This window comes from Phoca vitulina, unplaced genomic scaffold (genome assembly GCF_004348235.1).
Source record: "Phoca vitulina isolate PV1807 unplaced genomic scaffold, GSC_HSeal_1.0 scaffold2, whole genome shotgun sequence".
NCBI lineage: Eukaryota > Metazoa > Chordata > Mammalia > Carnivora > Phocidae > Phoca > Phoca vitulina.
The window spans coordinates 95,025,166-95,050,331 of record NW_022589705.1 but is presented as its reverse complement, the minus strand read 5'-3'; the positions used below and the strand labels follow the sequence as shown (position 1 = coordinate 95,050,331).

At 42.4% G+C, this 25,166-nt stretch overlaps 1 protein-coding gene across 6 annotated transcripts in view; it reads right to left on the bottom strand.

Moving 5' to 3' along the window:
• Positions 1–25,166, bottom strand: part of RERE (arginine-glutamic acid dipeptide repeats) — a 415,425-nt gene that overhangs the window by 78,040 nt on the left and 312,219 nt on the right. For 5 of the 6 annotated variants that reach the window (XM_032394228.1, XM_032394236.1, XM_032394219.1 and 2 more), the window contains one exon: positions 14,872–14,970. In XM_032394228.1, the coding sequence (XP_032250119.1) occupies positions 14,872–14,970 (99 nt within the window). The other variant, XM_032394263.1, reaches the window with a different exon arrangement.

Sequence of the window (25,166 nt, the reverse complement as noted above, 5' to 3'; positions counted from 1 at the left end):
CATTGTATATATATATACCACATCTTCTTTATCCATTCATCTGTTGATGGACATCTAGGCTCTTTCCATAGTTTGGCTGTTGTGGACATTGCAAAACCCCTCCAATAATAACCAGAGGTTTAGTTTCGTGTGCATCCTCTGATTCCAACGGTGACTACCTGTCATACCACATCATCGACCACCTCCAGCTGCTTTTCCTCCGACCACCTCCAGCTGCTTTTCCTTGTCATGGAATCAACCAAGCAAGCCAGTCTCCCTCCCTCTTATTCAGTGATCCTACAACTAGTTAAAAGTCCCTTTCTCTATCCTATCTTTTTCTTTTTTAAAAGATTTTATTTGTTTACTTAAGAGAGAGAAGGAGAGCTAGAGAGAGAGAGAGAGAGAGAGAGAGAAGGGGCAGGGGGAGGGGCAGAGGGAGAGGGAGAAGCAGACTCCCTGCTGAGCAGGGAGCCAGATGTGAGGCTGGATCCCAGGACCCTGGGATCATGACCTGAGCCAAAGGCAGACACGTAACCGATTGAGCCACCCAGGCATCCCTCTATCTTTTGACAGTACTCTCGGGAACATGAAAAATCTTGCCCAGAGCCCTTCTAATATGGTTTGCAGCCACAGCCCTCAGTGCCCGTTATTCCAACCCAGCCACCCACTTATGTTTGGGCATCCCTGAAAACATCTAAGATATAAAACTAGAAATGTTCTTATTTACTACTGTACCACCACCATTAATCCCACAAAATCTCTTCTTCTTCTTCTTGATTGTGCCCCACAGCCCTTTGACTCTTCTACCACCTCTACCTGGTTCCCCAAGTTCGGTATGCAGCCTGGGACTCACTACAAGTTATTTCAACAGTGTAATCGATGCTACTAGACATGCCTCAGCATCCTGACCTTGTACCAATTTCCTTCCTCAGTCTTTCAATTATGTCAAAGACAGCCCCAGTCCTATCACTGCCCATATTCAAAAAATATGTAGTTACTTCTCATATCCTATTGAGTTAAATATAATGTTTAACAAAGTAAATACAGAGTCCAACCCCTTCTCCAGCCTTTTCTGACTTTGTCACTTTGTCCATCCCTATGCCTCTCAACATAAGAACTCCCCCAAGAGTCTCTTCTCACTCTGCACTGCTGTCCCTGGCAACTCATCAGACCTTGGCTCTACCACTTGCTAGCTGAGACCCTGAGCAAACTAATTATCCACTTCAAGCCCGGTTTCCTCAACTGTGGGCTTGCTCTTGTAGACTAGAAATCTTTCCTATCTTTAGATCTTCGTTTCTAATGGCAGGATTCACCTGCATCTTCTTAAATCACTGCAAATTAACACAAACTCTCCTATTCTCCCCTAAAGCAAGTATGTCTCCTGATGTCAGATTTTGTTAATACTACCACCAGCCTCCTCCCTTGTACCAAAACACAAAATCTGAATTGTATTTCTCCACTTTTTCCTTGCTTCCCCACCCCCACCTCCAATCAGCTGGGTGTCTCTAGAGATACCATGTGGTACAGCAAGGTAGGAGCTGGGCTCTAGAGCCAGGGGGCCAGACTGGAAAGCAGGCTCTACAAATCACTCTGTGACACGTCAGTAAATGAGTCCATTCATGGTGTGTGCTCAGAACAGCACCTGGCACAGAATAAAGGTCTTATGATTGCTCCATAAATTCTCAATTTTAGTTGCTCCTCTCACTTCACCTTCCCTCTACCTCAGTTCTTCTCAACCTCGACTGGGTATTAGAACCCAACGCCCTGGTCATATCCCAGATGAATCAAATCAGAATCTTGGGGAGGGGTGCCTGGGTGGTTCAGTCAGTTGGGCGTCAGATTCTTAAATTTGCTCAGGTCATGATCCTCAGGGTCATGGAATCGAGCCCCACATAGGGCTCCATGCTGGGTGTGGAGCCTGCTTAGGATTCTCTCTCTCCCTCTCCTCCTCCTCCCTCCCCTCCCCACTGCCAGCTCACTCGCGCGCACGCTCTCTCTCTCTCAAAAAGAAAGAATCTCAGGGTGGATTCCAAGTCTCTGTTTTTTTGTGTGTGTGTGTGTGTGTGCGTGCACGCATGCACAAGCACACACCAAAGCTCCCTGTGTGATTCCAGTGTGCAACCAAGGTTGAGAATAGCTGCTATAAGAGCTTCTCTCTAAGTTCAACATCTCTCACTAGGACCACAGTCCTTAGCCTGGAACATGGATGCCTGGGTCCCACCCCCGAGATTCTGATCCAACCGGTCTGGAGTGCAGTCTGAACACAGGGACATTTTAAAGTTTTCCTGGTGATTCTAACGTGTAGTCAGGTTTCAGAACCACTGATTTCCTTCTCTACTGACTTTACCACCCATGTTACTGCCAGATTAATCTTCAATTATGGCCCCAGTCCTATCATTCCCCACATTTGAAAATGTGTAATTATTCCTTATTTTCTATTAAATTAAACATAAACTTCTCTTCCCATAAAGAGTGGGTGGCTTTGAATCAGTCAGCTATCTCAGACACTCCTCCACCCATAACTTCATTCAAACTGGTCAACTGGCTATTAACCAACCACCCATATTCTTTTATGCCTTTGTTCTTCCATTAACCTTGATCCAATGTGCCTGGCAAAATCCTATCCATCCTTCAGGGTTCCTCTCGAATAATAGCTCTTCCTCAGAGCGCTTCCTGATCTCCCTGTCCAACAGCAACACTTCAGCCCTGCGTCCCTGGTGGACCCCAGGCCAACGTCAGGAGTAGAAGAGGCACTCAAAAAGTTTCCAATAGTGTGGCTGCCATCTCCTCTCTAGGTTGCCTGTGGCGACAACATCCAACTCAAGTGCTCATGTACACCCACTGCCAAAATAAGTCAAGGATGCCACTCTGCCAGGCAATTATCAAGGTCAGTGGGGACTCCTGCAGAAATCTTAGCAGTTAAAGAACAAATGTAGTTTCTTTGTCTCAAGTCAGCGATAAGCTCCCTTTTTTCTGGATGAGGAACTAATATTATTTTCTAACCTCATTTCTAAAACACGAAGCTTAACTAACAACAGTAGGAACAGAAGGTTCTAGAGGATGAATTACGACAGTAAATACTGGATATAAAGGGGCTTCATAAGCATCCAGCAGAACCTTCCACAGAATAGGTATGGAAAGGCAATGGAATTAAGTTCAATAGAAAGTGGGGGGAAAAGTCCACTCCCCACCATATAACATTTCTTAAGGAAAATCTAAAGTTGGTTATCCAGAAAAAGGCAATAATGTTTGGTTTTGAACTAAAGAAGTCCATCACTCTTTTTGTCAAGATACTCCTTTGAAGGAGAGTGCCTCACTTACACATGCATATCCTCCTAGCAATGGAATTCTGCAGTGCCTGAGATTATTTCAAACCAGTGAAGGACAATATGGTATGATGCTTACTGACTCCTCTAAATGTGTGAGCAACTGAATGATCCATCTGAAAGTTTGCCTTTTAAAAGCAAGATAATGTAAGTGGATCCTTGGGACGTTTGGCAGGGGTTTTAGAGAGCGAGCCTGGTGGGGGGAGAATGTGAGCAGATTATAAAGTCAGAGAGTTCTAAGGAGGGAGACGCACTACCAGGGTCAGGCTGTTCTGGGGTCAAAAACTTGGAAAGAAGACAAAGAAGTTGGGCTGTCTCAAAGGATAATCAGAAAATAATTTTCTAACTTTTGTTTCTGCTTAAGGATTGGAGAATTTCATTTTCATGGACTGGACTGAGAGGGAGAATCCCAAATATTCAGAGTCTATCCCAACTTTAAGCTGCTTTGGGAATCTGGAACAGCTTTGTCTGATGACATCAAGAATCCCAAGTGGTGTTCTGCTGGGAACACAGGAATGGGAATCACAGACCAAGAGCCCAGGGCCTTCTACAAGCAAAGCTATTTTATTTTAAGATTAATGTTGGGGGCGCCTGGGTGGCTCAGTCGTTAAGCGTCTGCCTTCGGCTCAGGTCATGATCCCAGGGTCCTGGGATCGAGCCCCGCATCACATCGGGCTCCCTGCTCAGTGGGAAGCCTGCTTCTCCCTCTCCCACTCCCCTGCTTGTGTTCCCTCTCGCTGTGTCTCTCTCCGTCAAATAAATAAATAAAATCTTAAAAAAAAAAAAGAATTTTTAAAAAAGATTAATGTTGGATGGCTTTTGGGTCCAGGTTAACTGGCTCCTCAAATCTATGCTTAGTAACACCTTGTTAAAATTCATTCTCTAAAACAACTCTTTCAAAAATGGATAACCAAGCCTGCTTAGCTAGCTATGTTACCCTAATTAATTAGAGGCCCTAGATGGAAAAAGAAAAAGACTAATTTAGGCTGAACGTGCCTGTTTGGAAAGTGGCTTATTAGCAAATAGGTAACACCTGCAAAGACTTCAGGAACAGTGGCTCCCAGAGAAGATTCAGGGCTCTTGAGAGGAGAAAAGGGACTGAAGTAACACAGAGAAGAGCTGCTGGTGATGGATCGTCCTTCCCTCTGGCTCTGGGATAGCCTGTAACACTTGTTAACACGCATGTCTGCAGTCCAGACGTTTTATTTTATTACTGCTGATAGGAAAGATTAGAAAAACTAGAAAAAGATTATAAAAACAAATAATCAAAACCGACAAATGAGCTGCAAGGGGAAACCAAGAACTCTTAGTTAGCACTAGGGCACATAAGTGTGTGGGCATAAATGCTTTCAAATTTCTTAAACAGAGATGATTTCATTAGCTGTAGATAAGACATCAGCCCAGTTTTCGACCCGGGCAGTGAAAGGGAGGGGTGGCTGCAGACAGGGACTGGCTTCAGATCCAGGTTTCCTGTCAAACACACCTGCCGGCCATGGCAAAGTTTGTCCTTTCCCCCTGCCTTCTCCTTCCTTGAGGTCCCAAAAGTGGCTGCCAGCCTGAGGGCCGTCGTCCCAGGCCTGCAGTTGTTGGGTTGGCATTCTCTCTGTACCCCACCCCACCCCAGCAAGACTTCCAGAGAGGAGAGAGAAGGGTGTGATGATTTATCCTCTTTCATTCCCCCAGAGTTCAAGTGCCCTGCATTTCAGCAGCACTCTTCACGCCCTCGGACGGCAGAGCCACTCAGGACAGTGGACAGTGGCAGCAAAGCTGCAAATTCTTTTTTTTTAATTTTTTTTTTTTAAAGATTTTATTTATTTATTTGAGAGAATGAGATAGAGAGAGCATGAGACGGGGGAGGGTCAGAGGGAGAAGCAGACTCCCCGCTGAGCAGGGAGCCTGATGCGGGACTCGATCCCAGGACTCCAGGATCATGACCTGAGCCGAAGGCAGTCTCTTAACCAACTGAGCCACCCAGGCGCCCAAAGCTGCAAATTCTCAGCACGGCCCAGACATGCTCCTATTTCTAGGACAGAGATCTTCCTAGTGTTCTCTGAACACTGAATAAAAGGATCCAGAATGACAGTATACACTTAAAAAAACAAAACAGGCTCTAGACATATACTTTAAATATTAAATATAGTGTTGGTAGACTTTTTAGGCCACATGGTGTACTATCAGCCATCCTGCTCCATTCTCTTACTGTTTGGTTCTTTTTTTTTTTAAAGACTTATTTATTTGAGAGAGAGAGAGACAGAGAGAGAAAGAGAACGAGAACGGGCGGGGGAGGACCAGAGGGAGAGGGACAAGCAGACTCCGTGCTGAGTGCAGATCCAGATGCGGGGCTCGATCCCACGACCCTGAGATCATGACCTGAGCCGAAATCAAATGCTGGACACTTAACCAACTCAGCCACCCGGGCACCCTGCTTGGTTCTTGTTTTACTTGCAACTTTGCTTTGCTCCTTCCTTAGTTCCTCGGTATATATTTATTTGATAGTTCTTCTATTTCCTATTGCTGGGATTAACTACATGGGATCTAGCCCTTTAAGAGGGAAGAAATATCCCAAAAGTGACCAAATAGGGGAAGCACCCTAAAGGTTTGGAGGAAACCTGAGAGGAAAGGTCTGTTACCCACATACCACAGTCACAAAAAAGATGGCCCCAAACAACCAGACAGCTTTAAGAAAGAGATTTGCAAATAGGTGGTCTGCTTTCAAACGCATGATGGGTCGTGAGGGAAGGCCGGTTACACTAACACCGGGCCATCTACTGAGGCTTCTTCCTTCTAGTTCTCGTCGTCGCTCACTCTCCCACAGCAGAACATGGCAACCACACACATCAACAAGTATGAAGTGATGCTGACAAAGAGTGAGATTTTTCTATTGGAGTCTAGAAAATAAAACCACAGGCAACTGGAAGGGGTTGGCTGCTGCTTCCAAGGGAAGCTCTTGAGAAGAAAAGAACAGGGCAGTGTCCAGTCAATTTCTGGGGAGTTAGAGCGAGCACTGGCCCTGAGCAGGCGGAAGGAACCCCCTGAAGCAGCAGCATCTGCGCTCAAGCTCAGCCAAAGGGGCCAAGTCCACTGAAGTGATGTGAGGACTTGGGGGACGAAACAACCTCTACTAGGTTTCTCTTCTATCCAACCCAGTCAAAAGTCTTTTCTGATTATCCACCATACTCCTGGCCCTGGGCTATGTTCTGGAGATACAAGAAGAATTAAACTATAGTCCCTGACCTTGAGACTTCCTAGTCTAATGTGGAAGCCCCCAGATAAACTCGCCATCACGGCCCAGCAAGGCAGACCCCCACACTCTCTAGCACATAGCTAACACACTGTGTATGTTACTTGGTGATCCTGTTTTAATCTATCTTGCCCACTAGAACATCAGCATCATGAGCACAGGGATCGCGGCCTGTTTTGTTCAGTGCTGGAGCACCGGCACATAAAACGGTGTCTGGCAGAGTGCTGTGCTGGCACAGTACAAACATCTGTGGAATGACTGGATGAACGAATTTCAACCAGCTATCTAAAATCAGACACTGAATAAGCAACTTGGTAAATGACATGAAGGGTCATCCTATGTTCATGTTCACAAAGGACGGACAAGCAGGCTTGTCATCTGCAAGCCCAACACCAAATGCAAGAAATACAGAGCCGGACAAATAGACATGGGTCTGAACTCTAAGCTGGTGAGGCCAACTGCGAGACTTTTTCCTTTATGACCACCAAACACACTCTGCTTCCCAACACCTCAGCACTTTGCTTTATGTATGTGGAAAATGAACTAGAATTCACCCCTATGAAGCACTTTGGAAAAATGTCTTAAAGCAAGTTCTGAAACATTAGTCGAAAGTGTCACTTAACAATATGCAGGGTGGTGGGGGAAGAAGAATAACAAAACACTACTAGGAAATATAAAAAAATGTGCTGGCACTCCAGTGAAGGGGGCAATCAGGGGGCTACTGAGGCCATTATTATTTCTACTTAAGAGAGACTTTAGGTTTTAGACGCAAGTATTCCAGGGAAGAGGAGACAGTTTAAAATGAGTTACTTCCTTTCATTGTAGGGTTCCTTTTCTTTTTAAGCTTCCTATTTCCTTCCCCTAACACTGAACTCCAGTGACCAGGCTGATAGTATGTTTCATCATACACAGAATGTTCCATGCATACACATTAAAATGGACTCCAGCTCTGTTGCTAAGAAACTGCAGAAGGAAAGGGTTTTCTATCCTCTTCATTTATAAAATAACCACTTTGTCTATGGGAGAACGAATGCAATCTCTCAAGTCCCCTTGTGTCTTGTTCTCATTTTTTTAAACGCAGAGAAAGATGATGGAGGGCGGCTGAAAGTGTATGCTATCTCCATTTGTTTTACACGCCCTTGAAAATGAGATGGAAAACATGGTTTCAATAACCCACCGCTGTAGTGCTTATTAATCTTTCAAGCTGAAGATTCTCCCCAATGCTCCCCCACTTCAAGCAAAAATGAAAAATGTCCCCTAAAAATTGCTCTTTGATTTTAAAAGATTATCCTAAGCAGCGAAGAATAATCTAGGGAATGCCTATATTCAGTGTGGGGTTACTTCCCAGGTCTCTGTGCTGCTCCACATCACCCCAAGGCCTGAAAAGGGACAGGTACACAAACATTCGCATACACATGGAGCCCAAAGAACAGCACAACTTACTGCTGGCTTTAAACAAAAATACCTAACATCAGGGCCAGGGGATAAGGAACTTGAGAAACATATGGGTTAAAGAAAATGCGAAAAAGAACGACCTTATTTAGAAAAACAGGCATACCACCTTCTTTGACCACAGTTTACAGAGGAAGCCTAGAAAGCAATAAAGCCATGTATGTGAAAGGCAAGGTCACTGCTGAATTTGTAGATTTAACCCAGAGGCAACTTCTATTGACATGAAATACTGAAATAAATTTTTGAAATCTCTCTTTCTAATGTTTGGCCTATCTCATTTACTAAAGGATTTTAAAATACATTTCTCTTTACCGGTTATTATGCAGTAGACCATTTCTGCAAACTGACAAAATTGATTGCCTGACACCAATCTTCTGAACATATAATTGATTTTTAATTCACTGTCTCATTGTCAAATGGACTTGACAATAAACTCCACTCTATTCACACTATCGACTTGTTTAAAAAAGGGTTTGATTCAAAGGCTAATGGGCGTCAATCATGGGAAAAATAGTCCAATTTCATTAATACTTGAAGGATTACACAAATTTACCTGTATCTACATTTTCCTCTTTATTTATTCTTAAAGATTTTATTTTTTAAAGTAATCTCTATACCCAATGTGGGACTCAAATTTACAACCCCGAGATCAAGAGTCACTTGTTCTTCCAACTGAGCCAGCCGGGCACCCCTACATTTTCTTCTCTTAACACTAAAGGACTGATTTTTGCCATGGACCATAAGAACACATAACATGAGTGAGTAATATGTGTATTACTTATGTATAAATAAATAATATGCCAACATTTTATACTTCTCTTACCTTTCCTATTCTCATATCTCAGAATTAAGTTATTCCTATGAGGCAGTACTAATGAACTTAAAATTAGAGGAAGGGTAATAAATTGAGAGAAAAAGCTACTTCAATTCTATTTAAAATTTACTAAATGCCTATTATGTGTTGCACTAAATACAGTATTATCTCTATTTCGGGTTCCAGGTGAACCATAAACATTCTCAGATTAAGATTTCTTGCAAAAGGGGGGCGCCTGGGTGGCTCAGTCGTTAAGCGTCTGCCTTCGGCTCAGGTCATGGTCCCAGGGTCCTGGGCTCCCTGCTCGGCAGGAAGCCTGCTTCTCCCTCTCCCACTCCCCCTGCTTGTGTTCCCTCTCTCGCTATGTCTCTCTCTGTGTCAAATAAATAAATAAAATCTTTAAAAAAAAAAAAAAAAGATTTCTTGCAAAAGTGAGAATTTCAATATGATTCAATTTACATAAGTTTACAAATACATCAACCAATATAGGTACATGAACAAAGACATGAAGAGAGCTTGAAACCAGGAATGTGAGATGGTAGTGAGCTTTCAACCCTCCTTTAATGTTTTCATAATGATATTCCAACAACAGAGAAAAGTCACATAAAATTTACAAAAGAAGAAAAAATGAATGGGTTCGTATTAGATGGCCTACAGGATCTTCTTATCACCCACATTTTTTTGAATGACTATATAAAATGCTCAACAACTCTGGAAATCTGACCATTCCTAAAAATCAGTATCGTATAATTAAGGCTTCCCCTATATTGAAAATACAAAATTTAAAACTAAACCCCAAGATTATGGACACCTTAAAACTCACAGGATTGTAACTACAGGCTGAGGGCAGCGGGCTCTCTTCCCCTTGCCATTGTTTCCATCTCTGCTTTCACCTCCACAACCTCCTGCTGCTATTGGACCTTAACTTTGGTTTTGCTGTGGTTTCCATTTTCTACAGCTGCCACACAAACAGTAAATAAAATTCATTGTATTTTTGCCCCACTAAGCAGCTCTGTCTTCTGGCACATCCAGATGCCTGGCTTAAAAAGAGTGAACAATGAAAACAACGTTTTCTCGAGCAGACATTCCAAAAAGGGCCTAACAAAGGCATCTGAAGATGCTGCTGGGAGACACCATGCAGACAGCTGGTGTGTCCCGTGGAAGTAATTCCTTGACCAGCCGCACGGGTTCATTGGTTTACAAATATTCAGAAAATTAGTTTGCCGTGTCATGTCAATTTTGAAAGAAGGATTTTCATTTATATTTATGATAATGCTGAGCTTTAAATTGAAGGAGAGTTTAGAGGTTTTAAAATACATGAATTTGTAAATCCGTGTACAAGGCCAACTAAAGTTTACCACCACACCACGGATAAACTAGCTATGGATAAAAATTTTATAGAGAGTATTTATATCTATGTTGTTCACTCAATGTATTACATCAAAATTGGTATAAAATATTTAAAGGGAAAACATATTTCCAGATAAAAGTTACAGTTACCCACAATGAAATGGAATGAATGCTCTGCGGGAATACCATAAGCAACAAAACCTTTACCTTATGGAACACCTGGAATTTTGCTGAAAGCTACTTCAACACGAAAATAATTTCCAAAACAAACACAGCCAAGTGGATGGGAAGCAAAGGGTGAAGTGCACGGCTCAGTGGAGCACCCAATCTTACAACCTTGCAAGTCAGGCCAAACTCCCCACGGAAAATGCAGGCCCTGAATTTTAAAAGGAATTCAATTAGCATCCCCAGTATTTCCGTATCAACAGCTGAATGCTAATTAAGAGCACAGCATCAAGCAGCAGCGGAATCCCAGTGCAATAAGCAACAGCACAGCGGCAGCAAATGCGACCTTCAGCTCGCATGCATAAATAAGCAGAATTAATAACTACCCGAGCACGGAAGGGTGACTTAATCTGTTTCGATTAGGTGCAGTTCAGCCTGGGGCCTTTGTGTTATATTTAAATGTGTTCATCATGTTTAATTAAAAACCTAATAATCTAGAGTTTCTTTTACTTTTTCTTTTCTTTTTTGTTTAAAGTTCTGATCAGTATTTTTCTCCTCTTTCTCTCCATAAGTTCTACTGATTTAAGTGGCTTCCTGAAATGGAATAATATTTTTAGCATAATGTAAGTGAAACTGGCTGTCAGTACAACTCCCAGATGCGGCAGCCAGCCATCTACTTTGGCTCCATCCAACTGACCTAGCATTTCTTCGAAACGGCCTCTCTGATCTGACCCAGTGTATTTAGCCTGAGAGACCGCCTTGAGCTAGCTACCAACGTGTTTCTCAGTCGTTCCACTAAAGCAGAGTTCAACTGCCAGTTTCTGGCCTAGAATTTGACAGAAACTGCCACAAACCTGGCATCCATTCCACAAGATTTAAAGTGTCTCAGCCCCAAAGAAACTTCAGTAAGAAATACCACATCTATATACACACAGAAGCTGTCAAAGGAATCACTGAGAGAAAATGTAAAATGAAAGGCCTCCCACTGTGTCATTTTGAGGCCTAAAATCTCAAGAATTAGTGATTATCTGAAAGACCTAGGATGAAGAAGTTGGGTGGTGTTATCATTAATAATATGGGAATTTTTTTCCAAAAGTAAAACTTCTAAGGTCAGCTTGGGTGCATGTAAAAGTTTTTCTCTGATGCATAATTATTAACTACTACAAGTTTTAAAATGCTAGATTGAGGGGCGCCTGGGTGACTCAGTCACTTAAGCGTCTGCCTTCAGCTCAGGGGGGAGTCTGCTTCTCCCTCTCCCTCTGCCATTCCCCCTGCTTGTGCTCTCTCTGTCTCTCTCTTAAATGAATAAAATAAAATCTTTTAAAATGAAAATAAAAAAAATAAAATGCTAGATTGAGGACAATCTTAATTACGGTAAAGAATCCTTAAAAACAGTAATCTTAAAGAGTTGTCAATATCTTTCAAATCCCTCTTAGACAAAAACATTATTCTCTACCAGACACTATTCTCACCATCAGTTAAGTCCTCACTCTTAAGAAGTTTACCAACTAGGAGGGCAATCAACTTGGAAATAAAGCTGTGAGGAACAGAGCTGGTGATGGCAGCAGGAGAAAGCAAGGGGCAGGCTGCCAACAAACACGGCAAGCAGCAGAAGCAGCTCAGAAGAGGGCGCGATCGTGGCAGGCTGGGCCCAGGAACTGTGCTGAACCTTGTGGGGTGCTGAGGGTTTGGTCTGGCAGCATCGGGAGAGACTCGTCTGGTCAGGGAGCGGTGCACCTGCTGGGGCCAGGGTGGCACAGGCTGCCTGCTCAGAGCACGGCGGGGGGTTCACGCTGGTGGGTGCTCATTCCACCAACCCTGGCACGCCTGTGGAGTATTCAGTTCATATAAACACAAAGAGAAACAACCTTGTCGACGTTGCTGCAGTTTGAGCAAACTGATATACTGGAGGCAATGATGCTTAAAAATAACTAAAATGTAATTTGGGGGGGTGGGGAGGAAGGGGAGGTAGGCCCATGTACTCATTTTAGTTGGGACACACTTGTGCTTTGCTTATTCCTGTGATTCCTGGGATGAGAAAATGTGGGGAATTCAACCAAAGGGGCCACATATACACAGCAGGTTACGTTCTCACACTAAAACCAGCCCAAGGCAGAGGCCCATGAGTTTCTACGCCGGGTTGCCACATAAAGCTAGTCAAAGATTTGACTTGGATACGTTCATGAGAAGCTGCCTTCAGCCTATCAATTATTCAATCCGTCTTTCGCATTCACTTTTCAGGTTTAGAAAGTGAAGCTGAACTTCCTATAAATAAGGGAAGCATTTGATCCCTGTGCTCTGCAAGGACTGGATGAGTGCCAGCACATTTCTCAAATCTCCGACCAAAAGAAGCAAACATGACAAAAATGAGCCCGAATGACAAGGATTTATGCAGTTAAGGATCATTACCATGTACTCGGAATGTGCAGCACTTTGGAGTTGAGTTTCGCTTTTCAAAAGCAAGCCAGGCCTTTTCGGATGTGCGAGGCTCCCCTTTCCGCCTTGCGGGCTGCTCCAAATCCCCAAGCAGCAGCAGCAGGGACACAGACCACACCGCGCCCAAGAGAAGCAAGTGTTGCAGGAAAAGGAAGGCGGCTTTCTTTTAAGTGGGAGTCCTTAAATCCCAGAGGACAGGCCTCGGGAGAAAGCACAGGGAGCTCCTGGCTGCCAAGGAGCCGCGGGGTGAAGGCAAGGGAGGGCCGAGAAGGGCGCCTGGCACACGGGCACTGGCGGGACCCCTGGGGTGACGGCCTTTCACACACTCCTTCCATCCTCTCTACCTCCTCACATCTTTCTTCCACCAAGGCTGTTTGAGGAATCTTAAATTTTTATCAAAACTCTCCTCTCCTCACAAAAATGGATCCACAGTGAAAAACGACATCTATCTGACTTGACAAAACAAATCTCACATTTTTACACTGCCACTGTCTCAAAAATAACATATGTTTAAGAAGTTTCCAACTCTTTACTGATCATGTAAAGTTTTTAAATGTTTAATTTCAAAACAGCAGCACCAACTTCCTCACGCATCTGATCAGCTGCAAGCGTTAACGGACTCCTGAAAAAGCTCTCTCCTACACCAAACCTTCAGGGGTCGCTTCAGTCCCTCCCTGCGGCCTCCTAGTCCGCTTCTCCCCCTCCCATTTGCCACCCCCAACACGGCCTTTCCTCAAACCAATCCTCTTGTCTCTGGCTCCAGTGTGCACCCAGGATCTCACCACTTCTCCCCAGCACTGCTGCCGTGCTCTTCAGTCCCTGGCCTCGGGCCTGGAAGCTCCCAAAGCCCCGAAAGCCCACTTGTGACTCAGGGGCCAGAGTGTGCCCCACTAGCAGATCAAGTCACCCCTCTGCTCAGAATCTGCCCATACAGAGCAAAGAGCAAGGCGCCGACCCTGGGTCCGCAGGCCACACATGATCCACTGCCTGCCGTCCCCATCCCCCTCCAGACACATTCCTGCCTACTTCTTGACCATGCCAGGGCCCAGACTTCTCTTCCCCTGGCATGCTTTCACCTTAGGGCCCCTGATCCAAAAGGCTCGCCTCTGCACTAAGGTCTCTGATCAAATGGTTCTTACCAGGCCTTTCCTCAGCCCCTTACAAAAGACAGCACCTCACCCAGTTTATTCTCCATCCTCATTACCTACTCTATTTTCCTGAGCACACATATGTACCACCACTTGACGTATATTGATTTACAGATGGTCTCTCCTCTTAAAACATAAGCCTTGTGAGGCGGGACCTTCTGTTCTTGATAGGGCTCCTAACACAGCACCTGGCCCACAATAAGTACTTAATAAATACTGCTGGCTGAAAAACTGAAAGAGCAAAATCAGGAAAGCACACAGTTTCTAAATACTCTTTGTTAGCATATTTTAAAATATCAGCAACGAACTTACAATCGATATGTCTATCAGTGCCAGCCTTCATCTTAATTTCTTTCAACCTAAAGGGCAAATGTCAAGCAGTAACACTCAGACACAAGACTGTATTTGCAAAAGCACAAGTAATCTGTAAGTCTTTTACGGCAATACCTTTCCGAAGTCACAAGATGGGGATGTAGCTTCATGAGCACTCGGTCTGCTGGGACAGGAATCCACGGGTATTCAAATCTGTATTTGTGGGCACATATCTTATCTCCCCAACTTCTTTGATGGGCCATAATGATAGAATGAATATGTAAGATCCACTGTATTTATATAATCAGGTCTATGCTTCCTACAACTCACTGGCTCCACTCTAGGATATGTATCAACTGGTTTAAAAATGCTTGTTTCTTAAAATAGGGAGGTATCATATCAAAAGCTGGCTTGCTAAAACCAGCCAACCAACACTACCAATCTCTTCTCTCTTTCCATGAAACCTGAGAAAATCCTTCCCACTAAGCTTACTAAGATCAAGTCTCTCTGTATAATTATGATGCTTGAAGGCTCTTTCCTTGGACTAATGGATACCACAGACATTCCCCGGAGGAGGAGGGAGGGAACGCACTTGAGAAGCAAACAGCCCAGTGACCCGGCCACAAGGCCACTCCCATCTGCACTCACCACTTCATCCTCCGTCCAGCACTTTTCGATCAGCTTGGGCACAGGCTTCTTTACCAGGCGCTGCAGGGCTTTGCCAGCATCATAGCCACTTTCATGTAGCTAAAACAACAACAACAATTTCAGTTAGTGAGGTGTGCCAAATAACAGATCTGGAAGCTAATCAATAAAAGAGAAACCCTGCATTTGTTCCAACAGAAGAATCATGGAATGGGCACATTTGTCAGCAAGAGAATTCGTTCTCCTCCAATCGCCCCCTGGCCCCAGTTCCAGCTGTTCTGGGAAAGGGAGGCAGGTAAGGTAGAGAACATTTTGGGAAGAACAGGAATAGGATTCAGAACAACAGTAACAAACACTGAACATTTGGCCGGGCACAATGGTGAGCACGATCCGTGTACTCATTATCTCTCCTAATCCTATGAGGAAGGTATTTTCTCATTTAAGCTTATGGGGTAGGAACTACAGTCACCCCATTTTATGGATGAGGAAACTGAGGCATAGAAAGGTCAAACAAAGGTGCTCAGCACACTAAACCAGCAGGTGGTAAAGCCAGACTCCAGCTAGTGTGATTCCCATCCACTCTTGTCCCATTCCCCCCCAAAACAGTTCAAAGACCTACTGAATTATATTATTACCCTTTAGCATTTCTGAAGTCTTTCAACTGTAGTAATTTCACTAAAAAAAATTTCAAGTACCTAAACTTTTAAGAGCTTTTTAACAAAACTCTTTAACAGTATACTAGCAGTACATGTGAATGAAGATGCTGGTTTATCTACACACTCCTTCTAGGAGCCTCCGCTCTCATCAAGAGTAATAAACTTCCTCCACTCCGTATCCCTTCCAACCCCAGGCAGTGCCTGCCACCACTCAGCCTCTATCTTGCAAAGACATTCCTTTCTTGGTTCATGTGACCCCAATCCCCTTCGAGTTCCAGAGTTTCAAGTTGCAGACGATGGAATGAAGTAGCAGACAGAAAGATCCTCTTGCTTACTGTGGCTGTCCCTCCAAAATTCTCACTGGAAATCTGGCTCTCCTTTACAGATCTAGTACTCTGGCACAAGAATCCATTTTGGCTAAGACCTTATCTCCAGTGCCTAACACAGTCCGTAGCGTATGGAGATCTAACAGAACTACTGGTTAAATTAATAAATAAATGCCTTCAACTATTGTCCCTTTGTAAACTCCACCCAAATCTAAATCTCAGCTGATGTGAATTCATTTGGCCTTAAGCTGACTAAGTGCCTACTGCATTCCAGGCAATGTACTAGACCCTGGGCATACAGCGGTGAACAAAACGGGCAAAGGCATCCCTGCTCTCATGGAGCGGACCTTCCAATCTTCTCACCTGTGCTTCAATCCCTTATTTGAACAATTCACCAGCATCAGTTGCAAACTCAGAAATAAGGTCCAAACCTTAGTAAGCCACGGTTTTTATTTCCAGGAAACTCACAAACTCCTAGGGATGTGTTGTAGGGACACAATACATATGAGATGACAAGATTGAGCAGATGAGAGTAATTGCTACTACCTAGGTGTTAAGTAAAGAGCTACAGACTCACAAGAGGAGAGAGTGCCGTGTTTCCCCTCTTTAGTAGAAGACTCATAAGAAGGACGTGCAGATTGCCTTCCTAGCAACTGCTACAGACCCAGGGCGGGGCATAGAGTAAGCCTGCAGTAAATATTTGTTGAATAAAATAATATTTGAAACATACACAGCAGTCCCTCTTCTAATTCAACTGCTATTAGAAGGGATATCACAAATATCCATTTTCATTGCTCATTCAGAGAAACAGAAAGTATTAAAAATTAAAATTTCCTGAGTATTCTCACTGTTTGGAGGACCCCAATTTATTTTAAATCCAGGTCTAAGGAAGTCCAGGCTAAATATTAACATTATTATTAATGTTAATATTAACATTAACTTAATGACATTAAGTCACTACCTTAAAACAAAACAAAAACCTACAGCAACAGTCAATGCTCGATTCTGTTTTGATGATGGTACAATGTGTGTCTGTGTGTGTGTTTAGGGGGTGTATGTACTGAATATGAATGCTAGATATTAACTTGTAGATTTTCATAACATTCATCATTAGACTTTAAAAAAAATAATATACCATAAATACCATACTAAATAAATACTAAAATGTTTGAAAACTGTCCAATCTAGACTTATTTCCGCAGTATAAAAAGATGAAAATAAAGTTAGATTTTCAAACTTTGCCCGATACCCAGACCAAGCAGTTATTGTCAAGGTCTACAATACAACACGAATCCAAAATATGAGCTTAATGACGTGGACTAGAACTGAATAAAAGAAAAAACTGCATGCCTATTTAATTTTTTTAGGAGCACATATTTTAGTGATAATTTGAAATCAATTCAAGTTGATCAAATCATAACTTCTTAATAAAAAGCTTATGGAAAATTAACATTTCTTAAGAGGTAATTATAGTATATGGGGTAATTATGAAGAGCGTGATAAAAAACCATGGACTGTGGAGCCAGACTATCTGGATTCAAATTCTAGCTCTATTACTTACTAGTGTGGGACATCAGGCAAGTTACTTATCCTCTCTGGGACTTAATGTTGTCATCTTTAAAAATGAGTATAATAATAACATCTACCTCTTAGGGTATTATAAGAATAACGTTAGAAAACACATGTAAATTGTTTAGAACTGCACCTGGCACATAATATGCTAAATGAGTATTAGCAATTTATTTTTTAAAGGAAAGAGAAAAAAATAAAGGAAGCAGTCTCTACTCAATTTTCATCGATTTTCTAGATTAGATAGTAGCCTTTCCAGAGAGGGGGGAAAAAAACTGTTAAACTATAAACAAAACCACTTATGTTTCACATAATTACTCATGTTAATAGTTTTTGAAATTTGACTAAAACACTGGTAAAGTTCACAGAAAAAATTTTAAAATTTAACATCTTATATGGCTGGATAGGAAATTACTCATAAGAACATAAGGCCTGTTCCAAAAGTGTACTGCTGAATGAAGTTAAATCAAATGTCATCAATCCCTGTGCCATTCCTGACTTTTGGTGAACCAAGCTTTGAATAGGAGCTGTAAGAAATGTTCTGAATAATTTGCTGAACTTTTGGTTTATTAGAAAAGCTGCCCAGTGCGTGCATGGAGCCCTCAGTTAAATTTCTAGTGAGCTGCTTCTTTGTCCCCTAAACATACCCTGGCGTTCACACTTCCTTCACAATCTTCATTTCACATCACATTGTCCCCTGAAGAAGCTGTTGCAATGTGTGTGTGGTAACCTGGGCTTCCTTCTGCTACTCTGTTCTCTAAATACTGGGTAATTCCCTCCTTTCGTTTGATCCACTGTCTGCCCCTCCTCTTAAAATATTCCTGTTCCTGACCTTTCCATGATATAAACCCAATAAATATTTAGTGTCTACTCCTACCCCTCTACCAAGACATATTTGAAAAGTCAGAGGTATGGGATTATTTACCAATAGTGATGAAATATTTATTGAACAAATGAAGTTAGGGTACTATTGTGCTGTCATCAATAATTCATAAAGGCTAGTCCAAAAGCCAGATCCAGGGGTGGCTCTGCCATGCCCTCTTCCTAGGGAACCCAACCGAACCTCTCCACACTTTCACCTTCTTCTGAATGTTATAAACATTTAATTCTACTTTCTAGGAATCTTGTCTGAGAACATTCTGAGAGTTTTACATCTTTATAGAAATATTTTAATTATATTTAATTAAAGATATACTTTTAACATACTAAAAGTTATGGCCCGCATAGCTTCACAAAAATGAAGATTATGTTTCGAGCATTCTGGGAAAATTACTGGAGTTCAGGACATCCTTCATTCCTTCCACAGATGTTTACCGAGTGCTAAACTGGGCCAGACACTACTCTAGGTGCCAGACAGAGATACAGCTTGTGAAGAACACCGATAATGCACATCAGAAATGTAGGAGTAAAAATGGTATAACCTGTGAGAGGCACTGTAAATTACTAGTTTTGTATAATACGGCTTCCTCAATCTCACATTCAAACTCTTGGGTCCTCAAAGGGTGGGTACTACCTTCTTTAGTCCATGTATCTGGCAACAAGTAAGCCCTTCTAAAAGAGGGATCATTTTCTAGATGATTATGAAGATTTTCTTTCTTCAGATTGGAGCCAAAATAATGTTTGAGGAAGAGCTAAACTGGAATTTCAACTGTATTCCTTATGTATATTAGAATTAAATCTACCAAAATATCGGCTGCCTTAAATCTCGAAAAATTGTCATTAAAAACATTCCCCTCAGGGCTCCTGGGTTGCTCAGTCGTTAAGCGTCTGACTTCAGCTCAGGTCATGATCCCGGGGTCCTGGGATCGAGCCCCGCATCAGGCTCCCTGCTCTGCCAGAAGCCTGCTTCTCCCTCTCCCACTCCCCATGCTTGTGTTCCCTCTCTCACTGTGTCTCTCTCTGTCAAATAAAAAAATAAAATAAAAAAAACATTCCCCTCTAATACAGCACCAACCTCTAACAAATTATAGTAATTTCATCTGTGGAAAACATTATGTGGGTTTCAAATTTTAAACATCTGATCACAACCATACAGACACATCAACATAGTGAGGAAATTCAGTGCGGGCTTCTCACTATCACTGAGGTAAAAAGGTCCTTTAATGTGAATAAAATGTTCTACCATTTCCCCGGAGAAGATTGTTCAAAGAAACTGCAATGAAGACAGGGGGAAAAAAGCCCTCAAATGTCTTATAGGTTCACTTTGTAGCCTTGTAAAAGCAATTAAAGCAAGATAAGTAACCCTTCTGTCCATTTTGCAACCAAGCAGAGCTAGTAAATTCTGGAATTAAATGCAATTTTAATGTAGAGTATAGGGAACTGTACCATTTTAGAGCGACTGGGAAAAAATCATCGCAAAATACAAGGACCAAGATACAACATCATTACTTAACCAGCTTTCAATGTTTACAAGCTATTGGTGGGAGAAGCATTTAGATCTCATACCATCCCCATCACCCTGCCAGCCACTAAAGCAGGATGTCATTCAGCAGAAACCACTGTTTTCAAATTCATCATCCCGGAGTGTGTGGGGGGTGTGTGTGTGTATGTGTGTAATCCAATGATCAGGGAGTGTGTGTGTGTGTGTGATCCAATGATCAGGGAGTCATACACTTGTAAATCTGCTGCTTCCACATCACTGAACTGCAAGTCTGCACTTCTACACAAGCAAAAGTGGTCTTCCCCTAAACCACAGGTCAATATCCGGGGAATCTGATAACAAACTGGTGATACTTCATCAATCTCCTAGCCTTTCAAGTCACTCCATCAAGGAACCATCCCTGTTTTGCTGTTTTCCACCAGTTTGATCTTTGGTCTCCCGGGGTTGCTCCACAGAATCCTCAGGCTGTGTTCTTTCCTTTGCTTTTGGTTTGCTCACTGTGAGACAGCAAACAGGACTCTTCCCCTATCAGGTATCCAGCCCTCCTCTACCACACCTTCCAGTGCCCGTGAGATCCAGTGGGACGTCCCAGCCTCAGTGGCAGGCTGCTTGCACCACATTCTCTTGGCCCTCCATCCTCTCAACAAGAGTTACTAAGCAATTTCTAGTGCCAGATACTGTGCTAGCAAGGACCTGCAAGAGTGAACCAGCAGAGTCGACCCAGTGGGGGTTTGGTGCTAAGAACAAGGGCAGCTTGAGTGACGCAAGCTCCTGGTTCGGTTCTACGGTAACAAAGGAAACCACTACACAGAGCCAAAGACTACGATACCACATGTAACTGGATGCATTTGGTCAGTTGCATAAAAAGCTCTCAACAACTCTGGGGGTCCAGCTGCCCCTTCTATATAAACCATCCCACAGTCAATGCCTTCTGTCAATGCCTAGTGAACACAGCACAGGATCTGAGGCAGGAAACAAATTCCTGTTGTCAGTTTTGCAACAAACCGGCTGAGGTTTTCATCTGTCAAATGGGCCTCACGCCACTATCCCCTGGCTATGTCAAAAGACAATGGAAGGTATGAAATGCGATACGTGACAAGATACGTGCAATGTCAAAAAGCTATAAACTGTGTAGAGGCATCATCATGGGGAGTAAAATTTCAGGCACAAGTCTCTTATCGAAGACTACTCAACAATCAGAAGTTCAACAGAGCATCTACTGTGCAGTGCTAGACACGACACGCCCTCAATGGTCTCATTACAGCTTCTGACCTCTCCGTGATTAGCAGCAAGAAAGGATCATGCCCCAAGAAGAAAAACACATTTCTGCATAATTGTCCAAGTTAAATGTGCCACTCTCGCTCTGCCTGACAAATCATTCCCTGCTTATTACTTTCTATAATTTAATATATATAAGTGCTTTACTGGCAAGCTTCTCGAAAGAATAAATAATACTTAATGACTGCCTACAGTTTAATTAACTCATGATTGAACTTCTCATGGATTGCTATAAACATTAAATTATATCCTTCCTCAAAGCTGCCATGGATGGAGATCCAGTTTCAAGCTGTAGCTCTGCTGCCTAAACAGTTTTGAAATTTCAGCAAATCTGTAGTATCGGACAGAGAGGTGAGAGAATCAACCTTAATGCCTAGCTATAAAGTATGTTATTTTATAGAGCAAGGACGAGGTCTTAATTTAAATAAGACAGAAAATGTGCAAATGCCCAAACACCTCATTTATATTACGGCAATCACTAAGCATCACAGGGTCTCAGGCAGTCATATGAGCACAAACTCTGTGTATTACCACAAGGCTTCAAGTTTCTGCTCTGGCTTCTCATCTTAGCTGCTGTTTTCAGTCTGCATGATGTTGCAAATAAATTTTCCTTTTGGCATGGCTCAGCTGTCAGGCACCTCTGTTCTATAATGAACCCATGAATTACATCTCCCTGCTCTGACATCTCTGGACTCACACATCAAAATATTGTTCTTCAATTGTAATTTATAACTTAATTTAAATGTCCCTTTTACTGTGACCTTTTTAGATCAAATGGCATTGCATCTGGCAGTTTCTCCTACCCCAAAGCATCCTTTTGCAATTATAGCCATTATAATAACTGTAGAAAAAGCCTATCTGAGTTAGACTGCATCCATGCTAAATATTAAATAATTGCAATCCATCAAGAACAATATTAGATTTAAAAGTCTTTTGCTTTGTGAAATACGTTTATTTCCAAGAAACTGCCAAAATAGCTTAGAAAGGAAATAAAAAGTGGGATTTGGAAGAGATGTTAAAATTCTTTGCAAAGTTTTAATTACTTCAACCATTAACATAAATGAAAAAGCTCTTGAAGAAATCTAAGATAAAACTTAAAAAAATTTTCTCATAATCCATAATTTATGGATGTCAATATATTTTCATTCATACCTCCATCACCACTGAGCTAATCAAGCTCAAAATAGGATAAATGTATGCATTAAAAAACTAGAATTGAAATTACAGGCACAATATTTATTTTTGTTTATCCAGTGTCACTCCAAATGATGCTATTTAAGCACCAGAAAGGATAACTTTGTCTAAATGTTCTTATGGGAGCATATTTAAAGATAACAGCAAAGAGGCAGAATGTAGCTGCTTCAAGTAGGGCTGAGGGGCAGATCTGGTTTATTTTCAGAAGGAAAACACACAGTTGCTGAACCAACCCTCCTTGCAACACTCTCGACATAACTACAATGTCTCAGGAACTACGCCAGTCCCTGGAGTCACAGAGAGAAAGGAGGGGCGGCCAAAGTTTGCTAAGCCTTGCCTGTGTGAGGCGCTGTATTAGATCTTTCTGACTTCATCATTCCTCACACCATCATTTGTGGTAAGGGTACTAAAAATGAGGAAGCAAAACTAAGAGGTTTGGTATGTTGCTCAAGGCTACTTCCACAGCAGCGAGCAGAAAATAAACCCATGTCCAGGAGGAGCTCTAAGAGTCCCTGCCCCAATGTCTGTTCTGGAGCAGCTTAGGACTGGTTGGTGGTCTGGTGGCAACTGTGGGCTCACGAACTCCAGCTTCAGTGACACAGTAAGCACACTGTCTTTTCTTCATTTGAGGGTGGGCTGGGTAGACAGGAGGAGGGAACCAGCAGCTCAGAGAAGAGGAAACACACACACATAAAGAAAATAATGAAATAAATGCTACCATAAAAACGCACAGAGTGCCAGTGAACACTGACTTTGCCTAGAAAAACCAAGATGAATTAACAGAGCTGGTTTTGGAAATCAGTAATCAGTGCAATATGATTGATAACCTTGCCTATACTTGATGAAGAGCAACAACCAAATTAAAAACATTCTAGGATATTTGCAAATGACATATCAGATAAAGGGCTAGTATCCAAGATCTATAAAGAACTTACCAAACTCAACACCCAAAACCAAATAATCCAGTCAAGAAATGGGCAGAAGACATGAACAGACACTTCTCCAAAGAAGACATACAAATGGCCAATAGACACATGAAAAATTGCTCCACATCACTTGGCATCAGAGAAATACAAATCAAAACCACAATGAGGGGCGCCTGGGTGGCTCAGTCGGTTAAGCGGCTGCCTTCGGCTCAGGTCATGATCCCAGGGTCCTGGGATCGAGCCCCGCATCGGGTTCCCTGCTCGGCGGGAAGCCTGCTTCTCCCTCTCCCATTCCCCCTGCTTGTGTTCCCTCTCTCGCTGTGTCTCTCTCTGTCAAATAAATAAATAAAATCTTTAAAAAAAAAAAAAAAAAAACCACAATGAGATACCACCTCACACCAGTCAGAATGGCTAAAATTAACAAGATAGGAAACAACAAATGTTGGCGAGGATGTGGAGAAAGGGGAACCCTCTTACACTGTTGATGGGAATGCAAGCTGGTACAGCCACTCTGGAAAACAGTATGGAGGTTCCCCGGGAAGTTAAAAAGAGAGCTACCCTATGATCCAGCAATTGCACTACTAGGTATTTACCCAAAAGATACAAATGTAGTGATCCGAAGGGGCACCTGCAACCCAACATTCATAGCAGCAATGTCCATAATAGCCAAATTGTGGAAAGAACCGAGATGTCTATCGACAGATGAATAGATAAAGAAGATATGAGTTTTATATATATATAATGGAATATTACTCAGCCATCAGAAAGGATGAATACTTACCATTTACGTCGATGTGGATAGAACTGGAGGGTATTATGCTGAGCGAAATAAGTCAATCAGAGAAAGACAATTATCATATGGTTTCACTCATATATGGAATAAAAGAAACAGGGTAGAGGATCATAGGGGAAGGGAGGGAAAACTGAATTGGAAGTCATCAGAGGGAGAAAAACCATGAGACTCTTAACTACAGGAAATAAACTGAGGGTTGCTGGAGGGGAGGTGGGTGGGGGGATGGGGTAACTGGGTGATGGGCATTAAAGGAGAGTATGTGACGTGATGAGCACTGGGTGTTACATGTTCCTGATAAATTACTGAACACTACATTTGAAACTAACGATGTACTATATGTTGGCTAATTGAATTTAAATAAAAATAAAAACATTCTAGAAGCCAGTAAAAATAGGCAGTAATATGTCTAGGTAAGATCTCACAACCGAATTTTCTGTGGCTGATACAACACTGCCATATTTCTCACTCATAATTATTTCCCACATAATAATGTGTCTAGAAATGAGTGGGTCTCCATCCCCTGGCTAGGGTGTTTTTTGAAAGTATTGAAAACCCACAGAACAGGAGCCTCAATCAGCAAGCTGATTAGAAAGTAGGCATCAAATATTGGCATCAACTGAGATCAGTGAACTATTTTAAAAATACAAAACCAAACAAACTCTGAATGTTTTTACCATTTCTGACCACCCAGCTATTTTGAGGCTCTAATCTGACAGTCTTCATAAACACCTGGAAAGAAGAACCTGCAGAGGTCCTGGGACCAACAATGAGCATGTGGCAGTTCTGCAGAGATGAAGCCCAAATAGGAAAGGGTTCCAAGCTCTGCCACTAGCTGTGTGTGATAACAGGCAAGTTCTCTCTCTAAACCACAGTTTTCTCAGTTGCAGAAAGGGAAAATACAGAACCTATTTTGGAGAACAGTTTAGGATGAAAAGATACATGGTAATCATTGAGCAGGATTCCTGGAGCATAGGAAATGTTCCATCAAGGACAGGGGACTAAAAGAGGGTCGGGACTGCACAACCGTCATGGGGAAACAGCACTAGTGCTAAGGAAAGCAAATAAGCTTCCGAGCACCAAAGGAATGAAGTTTACCTGCAGTACTTACAAGACAGGAAGAAATGTGGGACTGAGAAGGGAAACCGAGAACCTGGTGACCTGCTGGGAACTGAGTGA